The following is a 14,793-nucleotide window of genomic DNA, read 5'->3' as shown; positions in this document are numbered from 1 at the left end:
GTCAAAGCTCTTCGGATCCGTAGGTGTAATTAGTAGTATTTCCCGAATTCTAGATTTGGGCCCTTTTTTCGCTACGTTTTTATCGCGCTTAACTTGGTAATGGCTTATCCAACTTTACTTATCATGGTTTTGTAATTAAGGAGAAGGGACGAGAATTTGTACCATCGCTTCGGCCTCAAAATTCGGAATTTTGAAGAAATATTCCGCACGACTGATACAGCGAATGCGAATTCGTTCAGAAGCATAGCGCAGAGATTCGTCATTGAACTCGAAAATGTAAGGAAGAAATTGTTATTACTTCGGGAAATTAGGAAATACGTCGGTGAATACCGAGCGTCTGTGTCGGCAAACCGGGGTTCGGGGAAATAGCTTATAATTAAGTCACCTTATTTTTAAACTCGTTTCAAAAACAATTTCAAAAGCTTACCGGTTACGCGATGCAGGGGTAATTATAATTTAATTGGGGGAAGGTTTAGTATAAGTTGATACATTAGTAGATCGGTCGCTACCGGTATACATGCCGTATATATACCTGCTGCGAAGACTGATTGGAAAAATACAATAAACGAACAATTATCCCGGAGTTTGTACTCTCGGGAGCGGGGAAATAATTTGCCAACTTCTGCTGTCTATTGTACCTACCTGAGAAGAAAGTCGATACGGTAAACGCCAGATGCTTCAGGTAAAGATCTTTCCAGGCCAACTCAGAAGTGGCCGGTAACAAGGTGTGTGCGTTAGGCGTGCGAAGCTATAAAGAACGAAGTATAGGGTGCTCGAGGAAGAGATTAAAGGGCTCTCCTTAACCTGAGAGCATCTAATGACGTAAGTCGAGTTCGCACCCTCTTCTCTCTTGTACCTACCACGATTATTGCGACGTAGGCCAACCTGCCGGGTCGGTAGGCACACTTCGGAACGTTGATAAGGCAAAAGGTTCGGTGCTCGTTTCGTCGGCAGTTGTAAAGCGAGATGAGAGTTGTCGAAATCTGTTTAAGAATTCCTTGGAACAGGGTAAGAGACGTACAGACGTAATAAAGCAGTGCGATGGCTCGGCGGCGATTTGCATGGTAAGTCGGATCCTCGGCACCTCGCGCGCCGGCGTTACTTATCTTCTTGTCTCTCGATTCCTTCTCATGGTTGCCGAACAAACTTTCGACCCGTCACCCCGTGGCTTTCCGCCTTCCTCCCTCGAGGTCCTGCGACTAGTACTCGTTTGTTATCTCTCAAAGCGCTCGGCCCTGCGAACCCGACTGTATATCAGCCCGAGGATTATACGAGTTTCCCAAAGCTTTAACCTCTCCCTATCGTTCTCGACTTCGGCCTCTGCAGGACTCCGCGAAATATCCCCTTCATGCCGGTAACTCGAGGTGGGATTTAACCATGGTACACGTACACGCGTACCTTGACTCTCCGTTTCAGGTTGAGGAGACCGGTCCGAAGTACGAGGCTCAAACTAGCGGCCAGGATTAGCGGCCAAACGTTCTAATGTTCATTCGAATAAGGCGGCAAAGTCCGATAATAACTATTTTGGTATATACCTTGAACTCGCAATACTTTTATAGAATTGTGAAGATAAAACTGGACGCCGTTTTTGTATTTTCAAAAAGTTGCACGCGTTTGTTTGCTAACTTCAAAATCATTACGTAAACAATTATTCGGGACTTCCGAGAGTCACGTTTCCATCCATTAATCGAAACGTCGAAAATGTCGTTACAATTTTTTTTTAAGCATGAATTTTCGACCAAATCTCTGCTGCCTGTTCCTTTCCAGTTCTTTAAAATCAACGAACACAGCGAATCCCTCAATAATTATTGCAATTTCTAAGTTTTGCTTTTCGTTCACGGGGTATTGTACAATTTCCGCGCAGTGGAAAATGTTCGGCTAATTGTTCTGATTTAGTTTTTGATGAACGAAAGAGGGAACCGCAGGCCATGGCAGCACGGCTCGGCGGCGTTTGATCCTCAAAGAAATTTATTTCACAGACCTTGATTATACTTTGTACGAAAAGAATAAATTATTTTAAAATGTGTCATATTCAGATTGTTCTGTGCATTCGTGGTTTGACGCGAGAGAAAAGGAATGGAAAATAAAAAAAACTCCAAAGCGTAATTAAATAGGACAATTCTTTGTCTGCTACCACGCAGAGTTCGGGCGATTTTCATTCAGCAAAAAAAAAAAAAAAAATTAACAAAGATAAAAAATTACAACTTCTCTAATTGAGTCGCCCAACTACGTTTGCTATCATTTTATCAAAGCTCAAAGCGTAGATACCGTCAAACTGGGGCAGGTACTTTTATTCAGCAATGCATGACAAATTAAATTGTAAACTCTACGAGAATTTGTCCGAAAAAACTTGTTTCAACTACGTGGAGAAATTAATCAGAGTTTCCGATCTCCCTCACATTCCGTTGCATGCTGCCCGTCTCCTCCTGCGAATAATATCGACGCAGTGCTCCTGTAAAGAATCATCGAAGAAAAGTAAGGAAAAATAATCATTGATCAGTTATGGTCACCCTGTGTCTCCGATGCCGAGTGAGGAACATTCATCCGGTTTACAAAAACGGATTCGCATCGCTTTTCAGCTATGCCGGGTCGGTGGGAATCCGGAAGGAAAGTGACGGTTCGAGAAAGAGACTGATAAGTCGAGATGATCTGTCGTTTATATACATCGAAATGACGCAATTCGGCCTACTGAATCTAAATTTTAACTTGGGGGTTCATTTTTCGAAACACGTCTCGAGCTTCGTTACATTGACGGCTGTTCGCAGGGCCTGTTGCTTCGTTGTGTCCCTGCATCTTATACGTAGACACATATATGCTTCTCGGGAATCGGTGCTCCATAGTTCGAGAGGAAAGTCTTTAGTCTCTGTGAGGAGTACAGCGGTACGAAATACTTCCATATCACGATCGATTTTTCATGACACGTCTGTTTCTTCATCTTCTTCTTTCTCTTCCTTTTCTCACTCGAGCCTGCGTCCAATAACAACGTGTCACCGCACAATTTTCCAATTCCATCAAACGAGGATGCGGATCAAGTGAAAATTTTCATACCCTTCAGACGGATGATATCGGTGAAAAGAGGCTGCCGCCGTCAGAGATCAAAGACTCAGGCGAGACTGGCACCTGCCGGGAAAATGGGGAGGGATGTAGAAACGAAGGAGTAGGACAAAGAAGGCAGCTGATTACCTGTCCGCTTTTCCATTGAATCATTCAGTCGTCGTACAGCGTCTATCGGCCATTGGTAAAGGTTTGTTTTTTCGACGACGTTACCGCGGATAAACGGAACGCGCGACGTGTGCGAAAATAAGCAGACATGTCGATGGAAATATTATTCGGATAGCTCGCCGATCGCAGAGCAAGGGTCGAGTGTAATCCCCTGTACTAGTCGCGATGTCGGGAGTTCCAGGCGACCGATCACTCCCAGTGTCGAAACAGAATTAGGGCTCTGGGCAGCGCCGGCGGGATCAATGTTGTTGACGAAAGGGGCTTACGCCAATTAACGCTTTTATGTCGAATCGGAAAATCAGACTTTGCATTCTCTTCGCCCGTGCAGAATCGCGGACTTGTGATCGAAACGAGCCGGGGGGAAGAGGAACAAAGTGCGAAAGAGAAGAAAGGAAAATTGCAAATTAACTTTTTATAACCGAATCGGCGAATTTGATGCGATTGCTTTTCTGTTACTTTACGCTAATTTGCTCGCAACGCTTCGGGGTATCGTGCGGTGTACGTATAAGCGAGTGTAATCACCTAGCCGCCTCCAATTCCCGCTTCGTCTGCGATCGCGTTGGTATAACGTTGGAAAATAGACGTCGTGCGGCAGGTCCTAATTCTAGGCAAATACCCTCAGGACGGTTGGCCGGGTTGGTACTTATTGATTCTACGTGCTTCATCGTGCTTTTCCCGCGAACCAATATTGCCCGTGTTTTTATTTTCCACGATTACGCCGGTCCGTCGATGCGCAACAAAAAAACTAGCTCACGGCTCAGCGGATAATTGATTAATTATCATCGGAATTTTTCCCAATCGTCTGCGCGCGAATATCAAAGGTCCGGTATGTTACTCGGATATTTCTATGAAATGAAACGCGGCAAACGGAAATTTCAGCGTTTATTGTATTAGAATTTGCTCGGTGTTTGATAATTAACGTTGTTCTCGGCTATTTACTCGAATCGAGATAATATGCCCGACGCTCGTGCAGGATGCAATAACTTTCCATAACGCGTGAAGAGGAGAGGCGATTCCGGGCGCGAAACGCTTTATTACGATTCATCCGATCGCGATGGGGTTTAGGGTTGACAGTTTACGGTTTACAGCTATGCTGTATATGCGCGCGGGTTTATAACTGCGATAAATTGATTCAGGATCGCGAAACACGCGTACACCGTATCCAAAGGTACACCTGCGTATATGTATACGGTTGATTCGACGATATTTCAATAAACCGTCTCCTCGACGAAGGTGGTCGGAGAATCGCGGATTCCCGGACTTCTGAAATCCATCATCCTCGCCAGGGTAATTGTTTACAACGAGAAAGAGGCGGAAAAAACGGGATGAAAAAAGACGAACGCGTTCATTGCCAGTTATTAATCCCGTATATTATCACACAGTCGAGGAGATTCGATACAAAAAGCTTATACGCCGGCGGGAGGCGCGGTCCCGTCGTGCAAAAACCTCATCGTTATTCCGCCGGCTCGATCCTCCGACCCTCTGCTTCTTCCTCCTCATCCCAAGCCATGGGATGAAAATTGATCGAAGCGACGATTCGACGTTTGACACCGAGATTCAACGTCACATTACAACCTTGTCCATTATTCCCGGCACACTTTTCGCAACCCCGTGGTACTTACACGCGACAGTAAAAAACCTTTAGTCACACCGCGACAATGGCGCGGGCCTCGTTGAAAAGAACCGCTTCAAGACTCGGATTACGCCGGGCTTACCCACGCCCCGAGTTTTGATCCATAAAGCGGGCCAGGCAGCGTCCCTTTAATTTTTGGCCCACCGCAAAAAGCTCCTACGATACCTCCGCGATTCCGCGATCTCGGACCTCGCAGAAACAGCCAGCAGTCGCGAAGGAGGACGTCGCATAGCGCGGCGAGGACTGCGGTCGGAGGATTGACCCTGTCCCATCATCCTCGGGGTCGAAATCCTCCCGTCTTCCGGCGGCATGCCCATCCGTAGCTGGTAACTATCCGCAAACATTTCGAACTCGTCTCTCAAACAGACCGCACTCCTCCTCACGCTCCGTGTACCAGCCTCTGGTCCTGTTTCCGGTCCGGATCCCCCGTGACGTTTGCGTGTAGAGGTAGACACGCACGCCCGGCCTTCCATACACAAGGGGTCTTCGAGAGCTGTGCGATTGCTGGTCGGACCGAATCGCAGAGGGTTAATACGCTCGCGATTGAATAGGAACGAGCTTCGGAATTTCAACGGTCTTGTTTATCGGCCAGGGGCAGGTCTCCGGATATCAATCCCAGGATTTTCAATATTATTATACGAGACCGGTGAAGAGGCCGCGATACCGCCGCACCGAGCACCGAGTGCACCCGGAAATATGGACGGCGATTTTTCGAATCCGCGAAGCGGCCTCGCACGTGTACGGCGCGGATTCAACTGCGATGAATTCTTTACGAGCCGTATCATCCTCGGTGCGCCTCTTATCCGCCCTTCCTCTCGTCGTATTCCCCAGATGTATAATCTACGCCCCACTCGATGGGGGAGCTGGTATTGAATTAATCCTGATATATACTTTTCACCTTGTATTATTCCAGGCGGAAATATGGAGCGTCTTCATAGCCATACTCAGGAAGAGCGTTCGCAATCTCCAGGCTTGTACCGACGTCGGTCTGATCGAGCACGTGCTTCACCGGCTAACCCGGGCTGAAACTGTCGTCGCAGGTATTCATGACTTCGCTTCCTATTTACCTCGGATATATATTTGCCTTCGGCTCACTGCTGCCAGATCAATAACTCCTGGACATCTATGGTGTGCACATTGTGCGCTCGCGTTTAATTACTCAATTATCAGATCTACACGGACGTCGACCTTGTCTTTGTTTATTTATTTATTTATTTGCGTTTTTATTTTATTTCTCATCTTTACATACCACTTGTTGAGAGACGGGTGAAGTTGGCGTATTTGTTTTCCCGAAACGTGTTCGAATCTCATCCGTTCGGGATGCATGTAGATGGAGAGCGAGAATTCGTTCAACGATTTTAAGTCGTTCTCCAATTTCTCTAAAAGGTGTACGTATACATTGTTCTTTCAAGACTTGCTTATCGACATGCTTGGAGTGTTGGCGAGCTACAGCATCACGGTGAAAGAGTTGAAGCTCTTGTTCGGAGCGATGAAAGCGGTGAAAGGGAAATGGGTACGTATAAAATACAAACTATACCGCTGTTCACTAGACGCTATTGTTAATCGATACGTTATGCTCACCCTGCATCTTGAACAACAAGTTCGTAATTCGTATATTGTACGATAACTTTGAATGTTGTTAAAAAAAATAAAAATGAGTAGATAAATTTAAAAAAAAAAGTTCCGATTCACTACAGGTGATTTATCGTAATATCTTGGGCGTGAAATTGTCTCATGTATCACGCCGATGAACCGAAACTAGAAAAACAGGAACAGGGAAACGGAGATCAACTGCCGTAAAAAGTCCGGAAGACCGGCCAGCTCTTCACAATGTGCTGTATTTCATTCTCTCTCTCTCTGTCTCTCTCTTTCTATCGTTTCCAGCTGGTTGTAAAACTAAAAAACAAACTTCACCAAAGTATCGGACTGCTTTGAAGCTGTGTAAAATCCGAAAGGAGAAAATTTCTTTGCAATTATTGACAATAAGGTGGTTTTCGCAGCCAAGACACTCGGCCAAGCTGTTGAACGTTCTTCGCCAAATGCCACAAAGGAACGGGCCGGATGTATTTTTCAGTTTTCCTGGAAGAAAGGGTTCGGTGAGTCAATATTTTCCCCCACCTTACACCTATATTTGCTCCCGTATCTCGTTGAGTTTTTCTTTTCTCCTTCTCCCTTTCTCGCCGCTCACTGCGAAACTGAACGTTGCTATTTCGTGTATCGGATATCGCGCGTAGATAAACACACGTACGCACGCACACACGCATCCATTCTATATATGTGTATACATTAGATTAAGCGCATACATTCTCCTCTCCTTGTCAGGTACGTACATACATACCCTGACTGTCGCGTCGTCGTATCAAAAAACACACCTCGGCGATACATCGTCTGTGTGTATACAGTAGTTACCCGTATCGAGATACGTTTTATACAATATATGTACCTATTCGGCTTATCTAAAGCGTAGAGAAAAAAAAAGAGGAAAAAATAAAAAGACGGAAACGAAAAATAAACAAGACCCTACGTCCACCTTTGTTCGGGAATCGCGGAATATTCCGACCCTCCGCAGCAGCTCTGCTTACGAATCGCAGAAATTATTGAAATTTCAAAATCCTGAATATCACTGAAATGAAATGAAAGAAAAAAAAAAATAAGGAATGATCAAAGATGCGAATCACGTATTCGTTTTTCGCATTCTCTGGCGCCCGAATTCACTCGGTGCTGGCTGGTGTATAGTAAGAGTATTTACTCGCATTCGCAACGCCTGTCGTTCGTATACGGTTGAATTACACCTCATACGGAGGGTGAATTTTGGCGAGTTCGATGTTCATCACGGACTCCTTTTCTGCAGTTAATTTACTCGGTTAAACACCGGCGATAGGCCAGGTCTAGGTGTTGGCAACGTTGATAAACTTCGAACAGGCGGAATATAGACTACGCTACAAATTACGTGTAGGTATACGAGCTTCGTCAGTGTGACGCTGTGACACTGGAAACTCGAAGGGCGAGTTCCTCGCCAAAGTTGCCGAACGCGGCTTATCAATTATCCTTAGTCCATAGCACGTAGACTATGAACAGACTTCAAAGCCTTTGGTCACTGGCTTAAAATGTCGCAAACCGAACAGACCGCTTTGCGAAACCCAATTATCGAGCAAATAATAAAGTATTCGCGTCGAAGGTGAACTGACGAAACGCTTTTAAACTCTGTTCAACAGTTTATTTGAAATCCTTTGAGATTCCTTCTTCCTCTAATTTACTCGTGGCTCCTTAATTCTTCCGTTCTCCTCATTTTCGTAATTCATTGAACACCCGACGACGCAAAAATTGTTTTAACGAATTTCAGGCCGTGGTCTTACCACCTCTTGCGAAATGGCCGTACGAGAATGGATTCACATTTACGACCTGGTTTAGACTTGACCCTATAAACTCAGTAAACATTGAACGCGAGAAGCCTTACTTGTACTGGTAAGTAACCCGCTATCGCGTTTCGCCTCAACGAGACCGAATTATTGCTGTTGAATTTGATCTCGACAAGTTCTGTTAATCGACGTCTATTTTCCACCCTGCGTACAGTTTCAAAACAAGCAAAGGGGTCGGGTACTCGGCACACTTTGTAGGAAATTGCTTGGTGCTCACTTCTATGAAGGTCAAAGGGAAGGGCTTCCAGCATTGTGTCAAATACGAGTTTCAACCACGAAAGGTGAGTTTCATCGACCGTCTAATTTCAGTTTCTCCCATTTTTCTCGGACGTGAAAATCGACCGTTCGCTAATCCTTACCGTTTTCATTCCTCAGTGGTACATGATCGCGATAGTGTACATATATAACAGATGGACGAAGAGCGAAATAAAGTGTCTGGTGAACGGGCAGCTAGCCTCGAGTACGGAAATGGCATGGTTCGTTTCGACCAACGACGTGAGTACTCGGTTTTTAATCGTTTGTTGGAAAAAGGTGCGGCCAGATTAGCCGGCGATTACCTTAAACGTGACCTTATGCCGTTCCAGCCATTCGATAAATGCTACATCGGTGCCACGCCGGAATTGGACGAGGAACGTGTGTTTTGCGGGCAAATGAGCGCGATATACTTATTCAGCGAAGCACTTACCACGCATCAAATATGCGCGATGCACAGACTGGGCCCTGGATACAAGGTACCTGCACAGTTTTATTTCACACCGCCGATGTAGGAGGAGACATGCTGTCGCACGGCGCAGTCAGACAGATAATTCGGTGTCCGCGGTCGAACTAATTATCCACTAATTGACGGAATACAGTAAATTATATTCTATTTCGTATAGTGTAGCAATTTATTCGGAAATTCAATTTCAGAGCCAGTTCCGGTTTGATAACGAATGTTACCTCAATCTACCTGACAATCACAAAAGGGTGAGTGACGAGCAGGAGCCCGTTAGCATGTTGGACCAAAGTATACAGCCTGTAAGCATTTTGCGTTTTGATTTATCATTTAATTTGTAATTATTAAATTTACCCTCCTCGGATTACCGCTTATTGTTATAGTTTGTGAAAAGCAGAAAAGACAGTGCATAAAAATAAATAGAGTTCATCCAAGGTAATCGTTTCAGAGTCTGATAACACAGAATCAGATCGCTTGCATATTGTATTTTACGTTGTGGATAAATAAATTTGGTCATGCGTCGACATAATTTTCGCATGAATTTAACGTAGGTAGTTAAGAGCTTCTTTCTTGGTAAATTTGTAGATTTTACATATCATTTCAGTTGCAAAAAAAAATCATTTATTTTTGTTTGAATAACAACTATGCAGGTAATTGAGTGTCGTTACTTTGTCGTAGATAATAGAGTCGAGAACACTGTTAATTTCTTGTGGTTGTATTTCAGTTTTTTCTTTGACAAGCAAATTTTGTTACGAAACACTTTTGACGCATGCTTGACTTTCGAGTTGTCAGTATTTTTTTCTGGCATATGAATATTTAGTAGTCTTTTTTTTTTTTATACCTATACGATCGTCAGAATATCGAGACCGGTATTCGATTCAACTTTGACAAGAAATTGAAGGTAAAAATCCAATCACGATACAATTAATCTTCCGACCAAACGTAATTACGATTTCATACGAAAGAAAAAATAGATTATACCGATACTTGGTACCGTGAGAATTGCGAAATCATCACGATGTCATGCGCATTCGGTACCTGTACAATCCGTGGTTCATTGTAGATACGTATCTGCGAAACTAGTAACGCTGTTATTGTCTGACGAACGTAAAGTTTAGTAGGTACAGACAAAGGCTAATGAAATGAGTTTATTGATATGATGTACCACTACTGTAGGTAATGGCGCGATATTTTTCATATTTTCCCATAAAATAAACTGTACATTAAATTTGATTGCAGGTACTCTACGATGGAAAGTTATCGAACGCTATAGTCTTTATGTACAACCCCGTTGCGACGGACTCGCAGCTATGCTTGCAGAGCGCTCCAAAAGGCAACATGTCTTATTTTGTCCACACGCCCCACGCTCTCATGCTGCAGGTTCGGAACACACCTTGCAAACTTCCTCCAATCTATCTCCATTGCACTCGAACTCTACAACGTGTACACCGATTTCTCTTCATCATTACAGGAAGTAAAAGCTGTCATCACTCACTCTATCCACAGTACCTTGAATTCCATCGGCGGAATACAAGTTCTGTTCCCGTTGTTCTCCCAGCTAGACATGTCGTACGATTGCGTCACTGCTAATGATATCAAAAGGGATCCGACCTTATGGTGATTATAAGAAAATCTTGATAAGATGTGTTATCGTTTCACAACACGAGAGTAATTCGTTTCGGGTCTCGGTACCGAATCAGTACTCATACATGTTCTGCTGAGTTGTTGGTCATTTCACGAGAAACATCATGTTCCAGTTCGAAGCTGTTGGGCTTCATCTGCGATTTGGTAGAGAGTTCGCAAACGGTACAACAGCATATGGTTCAGAATCGAGGATTTTTAGTGATCAGCTACATGCTTCAACGGGCAAGCCGGGACCACCTGACTACAGAGGTGTTGGCTTCGTTTTTGGAGCTTACGAAGCACCTCGTCACATGTCTGAGTGCCAACAGCGACCTTTTACTGAAACAGGTATAACACACTAAATTACGTACAGTACACCGTTGTACGATACTAGTCATCATTCGATGGACGAAAAATCACGTTAGGGTGTACATGTAATAACGAGTGATTTGTACGAAAATTTTGTATTCATACATCAGCCCCAGGAACTGCGTGCACGATTATCTACAACAATGAATACAGAATAAATCGTTCGATTACACTGAAAATCAAATTGGTGATGACACTGGTATATACATGTATCGTTAGAATCGTTTGGTTAGAAATACGATTCATATTCATTATTCATAGAGATATGATGATGCCAAATTAGGCATTAGGTTTGAATGCTCGTTTAAATCAGACTCCAAAATAAATAGGCATTTAACACTTCCCAGGAAAATAATTTTTACAGACGTGAATTCAAAATCTGTCTATGTTAAGAGTGTCTGACATGATCGAGTTATTTTTTCTTTACGTTAACTTTATGTACGTCGCATGAACAGCGTATTACCTGTATATGAAAACTTTCCTCCATAGAGAACGACTATTAGTTGCCTGATTCCATTATGTTTATTTGAATATAATTTCTACCTTGCATCTCGGGATACCGATTTTAGCTAAGTTTTATAATCTCTCCGAGTATATTCTTCCCAAACGTAGTAACGACTAGCTAAAAGTATTATCCCAACAATTAGCATTCTGTATTAGACAGTCTTTTTGATTGTTGTTACGTTTGTACAGCTATAATTTGCAGTACACCTATTGATTAGTCATAGAACCCCTTGCTTGACATGATTCGTACTCAAGATCCCTTCAGCATGGCTGAATTATTTACTAAGCTACTTCTAAGTTTCTCAATCAATGGACTAGCATGCAATCTACCGACTTTCAAATTTGTTTCTTTTCTAATGCCTCTGCAATATTTTATTTTTATTGCCAATAGAACTGTCTAAAAATTATATTTCCATTCGAATTTCTTGAAGTATTCGCAAAAAATCTCATTACATTTTCACACTTAACAAATGAGCTCGAAAAGATAAGTTTTTCCATTTCTGTATTCGATTTAAAATAATTGAACGACGGCGTGTACGCGGCGTATTCGAATCGGTCATGAATTACAATGATTCATTTCCATTGAAAGACTTCCTCCTGAAGCAAACGTACTGCAGTTCTCTTTATTGCACTTGGAAAGTTTCCGAAGCTTTGATTATTCTCTACTTTTTTATTTCAATCATTACTCTGCGACTGCTTGTAAAATTTATTTTTCTACAACGTTTTGCTGATCTGCTAACCGAGTCTCTTTTGTGCATCTAAATTTGACTTTTCTCGACGCGCATTTTGCAGTTAAAAATTAGATTCAATCATGTTCTTTCATCATCCTTCATTTTGTCCTCATGTTAACGATTCGTCACCAATTACAGTAGCCATTATGTCAAACATGTTGAATGTTGAATGTCTACCACTTGTAAACTCTTCTATCCGTTGTGGCTTAAGTCCTGTAATTCATATTGATACAATATGTCGTTTTGTGTACAATTATCCAATCTGTGTCAATGAATTCTCGTGAAAAATGTAAACGGCGAATAATCTTGACCATCGAAACCAAAATTAGACACTTGCAAACTGGCATTAAGAGATTAACATAAAAATACAGTCTTTTTTTCTTTACTGCATTGACATAAATATTTAATGAATTTGATGGGAAAAAAAAAATGAAAAGTCGGCTAGATTGGTGTGTCCTAAGGACAGGCAGATCCATGGTGATGTAGTTGTTTTACTTTTCATTCCTGACATGGCAGCTGCTGGACCATGTCCTCTTTAATCCTGCCTTATGGATTTACACTCCGGCACCAGTACAATCTCGCCTGTACTCATACCTGGCAACCGAATTCCTCAGCGATACCCAAATATATTCAAACGTCAGAAGAGTATCAACAGTGCTGCAAACCGTACACACTCTAAAGTATTACTACTGGGTAGCTAATCCAAGAGCAAAGAGCGGCATTACACCCAAGGGACTGGGTATGTGGTCTACTATTTCACTATGCATCTCAGTTATTTCACCTTAATGCCGTCAATTTTACAGGATGATGTTCAAGGGCTTTGGGGAGGAAAAAAGTATAAATTATCTTGGCGTAGTTATTAATTATTTTGATTAATCAATTTTTAGACGGACCCCGTCCGCAGCAGAAGGACATTTTGACGATACGTTCGTACATCCTGTTATTTTTAAAGCAATTGATAATGATAGGAAACGGCGTGAAGGACGATGAGCTGCAAAGCATTCTCAATTATTTAACAACGATGCATGAGGTGAGCATTTTTATATACATTTTTTTTTTTGTTTTTATCCGCCATAGTTCACTAATTTCTTTTATTGCAACCACTGATTTGGTCCCCATCACATTCAGGATGACAATTTGCACGACGTTCTGCAAATGCTGATATCTCTGATGTCAGAACATCCGTCATCTATGGTGCCTGCGTTTGACGCTAAACAAGGAGTGCGAACAATTTTCAAGCTCTTGGCTGCGGAGAGTCAATTAATACGTCTTCAAGCTCTTAAGCTGCTCGGATTTTTCTTGAGTCGCAGCACGCATAAGTAAGGATTAATATCAAACGTCATGAATTTTCATATCACGATATTCAAAATACTAAGGAAATTTTTGATCCAGGAGAAAGTACGATGTCATGAGTCCGCATAATCTCTATACACTGTTGGCTGAAAGACTGTTGCTGAACGAAGAGACTCTGTCCCTGCCAACATACAACGTTCTTTACGAGGTGCGGATACCAAGATCAATGTTTGACGTGGGTATTTTTTCGGTGTCGTTGGTCATCAAATTAAAAACGTAAAAACAACGTACAAAGTTTTTTTCTTTCTTTTAATAAATTATGGTCTGAGGAGCCCCCCCAAGGGCCGAAACGTCGTTTTTATATTTTTAATTTGACAACCGAGGATACCAAGAAAATGCCCAGATATCTTACACGGTCGAGAAAACTCCCTTCAAAATTAATTTTCAACATAATTTGTTACAGATCATGACTGAACATATAAGTCAACAAATCCTGTACACTCGACATCCTGAGCCTGAATCGCTCTACCGATTGGAAAATCCAAGTAAATTACAAGTCTTATCCAATTTCAGATGATTCGGATCTTAGAAGATTTTATTTTCTGGACTAGAATTTGTTCATTTATAATATTTTTTGCCCTTTTTTAGTGATATTAAAAGTCGTTGCAACTTTGGTGAGACAGTCAAAGCAAACGGAACAGTTGCTAGAAGTGAAGAAACTGTTTCTCTCGGACATGACTTTGCTCTGTAACAACAATCGTGAAAACCGACGGACCGTTTTGCAAATGTCCGTATGGCAAGAATGGTTGATCGCAATGGCCTACATACACCCAAAAAATGCAGAGGAACAAAAGATTTCGGATATGGTTTACTCGTTGTTCCGTATGCTTCTTCATCATGCTATTAAACACGAGTATGGAGGATGGCGAGTCTGGGTCGATACATTGGCCATCGTTCATTCGAAAGTAAGTGTACAATATTTACGACGGAATTTAGCGAAATTTGACAATCTGTCGATTGAATATTTTAGGTGTCATACGAAGAGTTTAAATTACAATTTGCACAAATGTACGAACATTACGAGCGTCAGAGGTCGGACAACATAACGGATCCGGAACTGCGCCAACAGAGGCCAATCAGCACAATATCAGGATGGGATCAACAACACTCTGGTAATAATGGTTACACTAGACCGATACCTTGGACCAATGCTCAGCAGCCTACTCTGCCGAATTCGGAAGAACATTACAAGGTTATTATTTATTTCACTTCTTACTGTAGAAA

The 14,793-nt window shown here is 42.5% G+C and overlaps 1 protein-coding gene across 1 annotated transcript in view; it reads left to right on the top strand.

Moving 5' to 3' along the window:
* The window catches only part of LOC107218698 (neurobeachin), a 162,706-nt gene that overhangs the window by 76,640 nt on the left and 71,273 nt on the right, over positions 1 to 14,793 (top strand). Inside the window, exons 3-20 of the mRNA XM_046743880.1 lie at positions 5,769 to 5,895; positions 6,268 to 6,368; positions 6,856 to 6,951; positions 8,199 to 8,320; positions 8,429 to 8,555; positions 8,650 to 8,769; positions 8,859 to 9,005; positions 9,184 to 9,291; positions 10,229 to 10,369; positions 10,461 to 10,606; positions 10,747 to 10,960; positions 12,703 to 12,955; positions 13,104 to 13,246; positions 13,345 to 13,535; positions 13,609 to 13,717; positions 13,973 to 14,054; positions 14,158 to 14,474; positions 14,540 to 14,761. Coding sequence (XP_046599836.1) covers positions 5,769 to 5,895; positions 6,268 to 6,368; positions 6,856 to 6,951; positions 8,199 to 8,320; positions 8,429 to 8,555; positions 8,650 to 8,769; positions 8,859 to 9,005; positions 9,184 to 9,291; positions 10,229 to 10,369; positions 10,461 to 10,606; positions 10,747 to 10,960; positions 12,703 to 12,955; positions 13,104 to 13,246; positions 13,345 to 13,535; positions 13,609 to 13,717; positions 13,973 to 14,054; positions 14,158 to 14,474; positions 14,540 to 14,761 — 2,766 coding nt within the window. The remainder of the gene's footprint in view (positions 1 to 5,768; positions 5,896 to 6,267; positions 6,369 to 6,855; positions 6,952 to 8,198; positions 8,321 to 8,428; positions 8,556 to 8,649; positions 8,770 to 8,858; positions 9,006 to 9,183; positions 9,292 to 10,228; positions 10,370 to 10,460; positions 10,607 to 10,746; positions 10,961 to 12,702; positions 12,956 to 13,103; positions 13,247 to 13,344; positions 13,536 to 13,608; positions 13,718 to 13,972; positions 14,055 to 14,157; positions 14,475 to 14,539; positions 14,762 to 14,793) is intronic.

This window comes from Neodiprion lecontei, chromosome 6, assembly GCF_021901455.1.
Source record: "Neodiprion lecontei isolate iyNeoLeco1 chromosome 6, iyNeoLeco1.1, whole genome shotgun sequence".
Taxonomy (NCBI): Eukaryota; Metazoa; Arthropoda; class Insecta; order Hymenoptera; family Diprionidae; genus Neodiprion; species Neodiprion lecontei.
The sequence above is the reverse complement of the archived record's forward strand: the minus strand, read 5'-3'. Positions and strand labels throughout refer to the sequence as shown.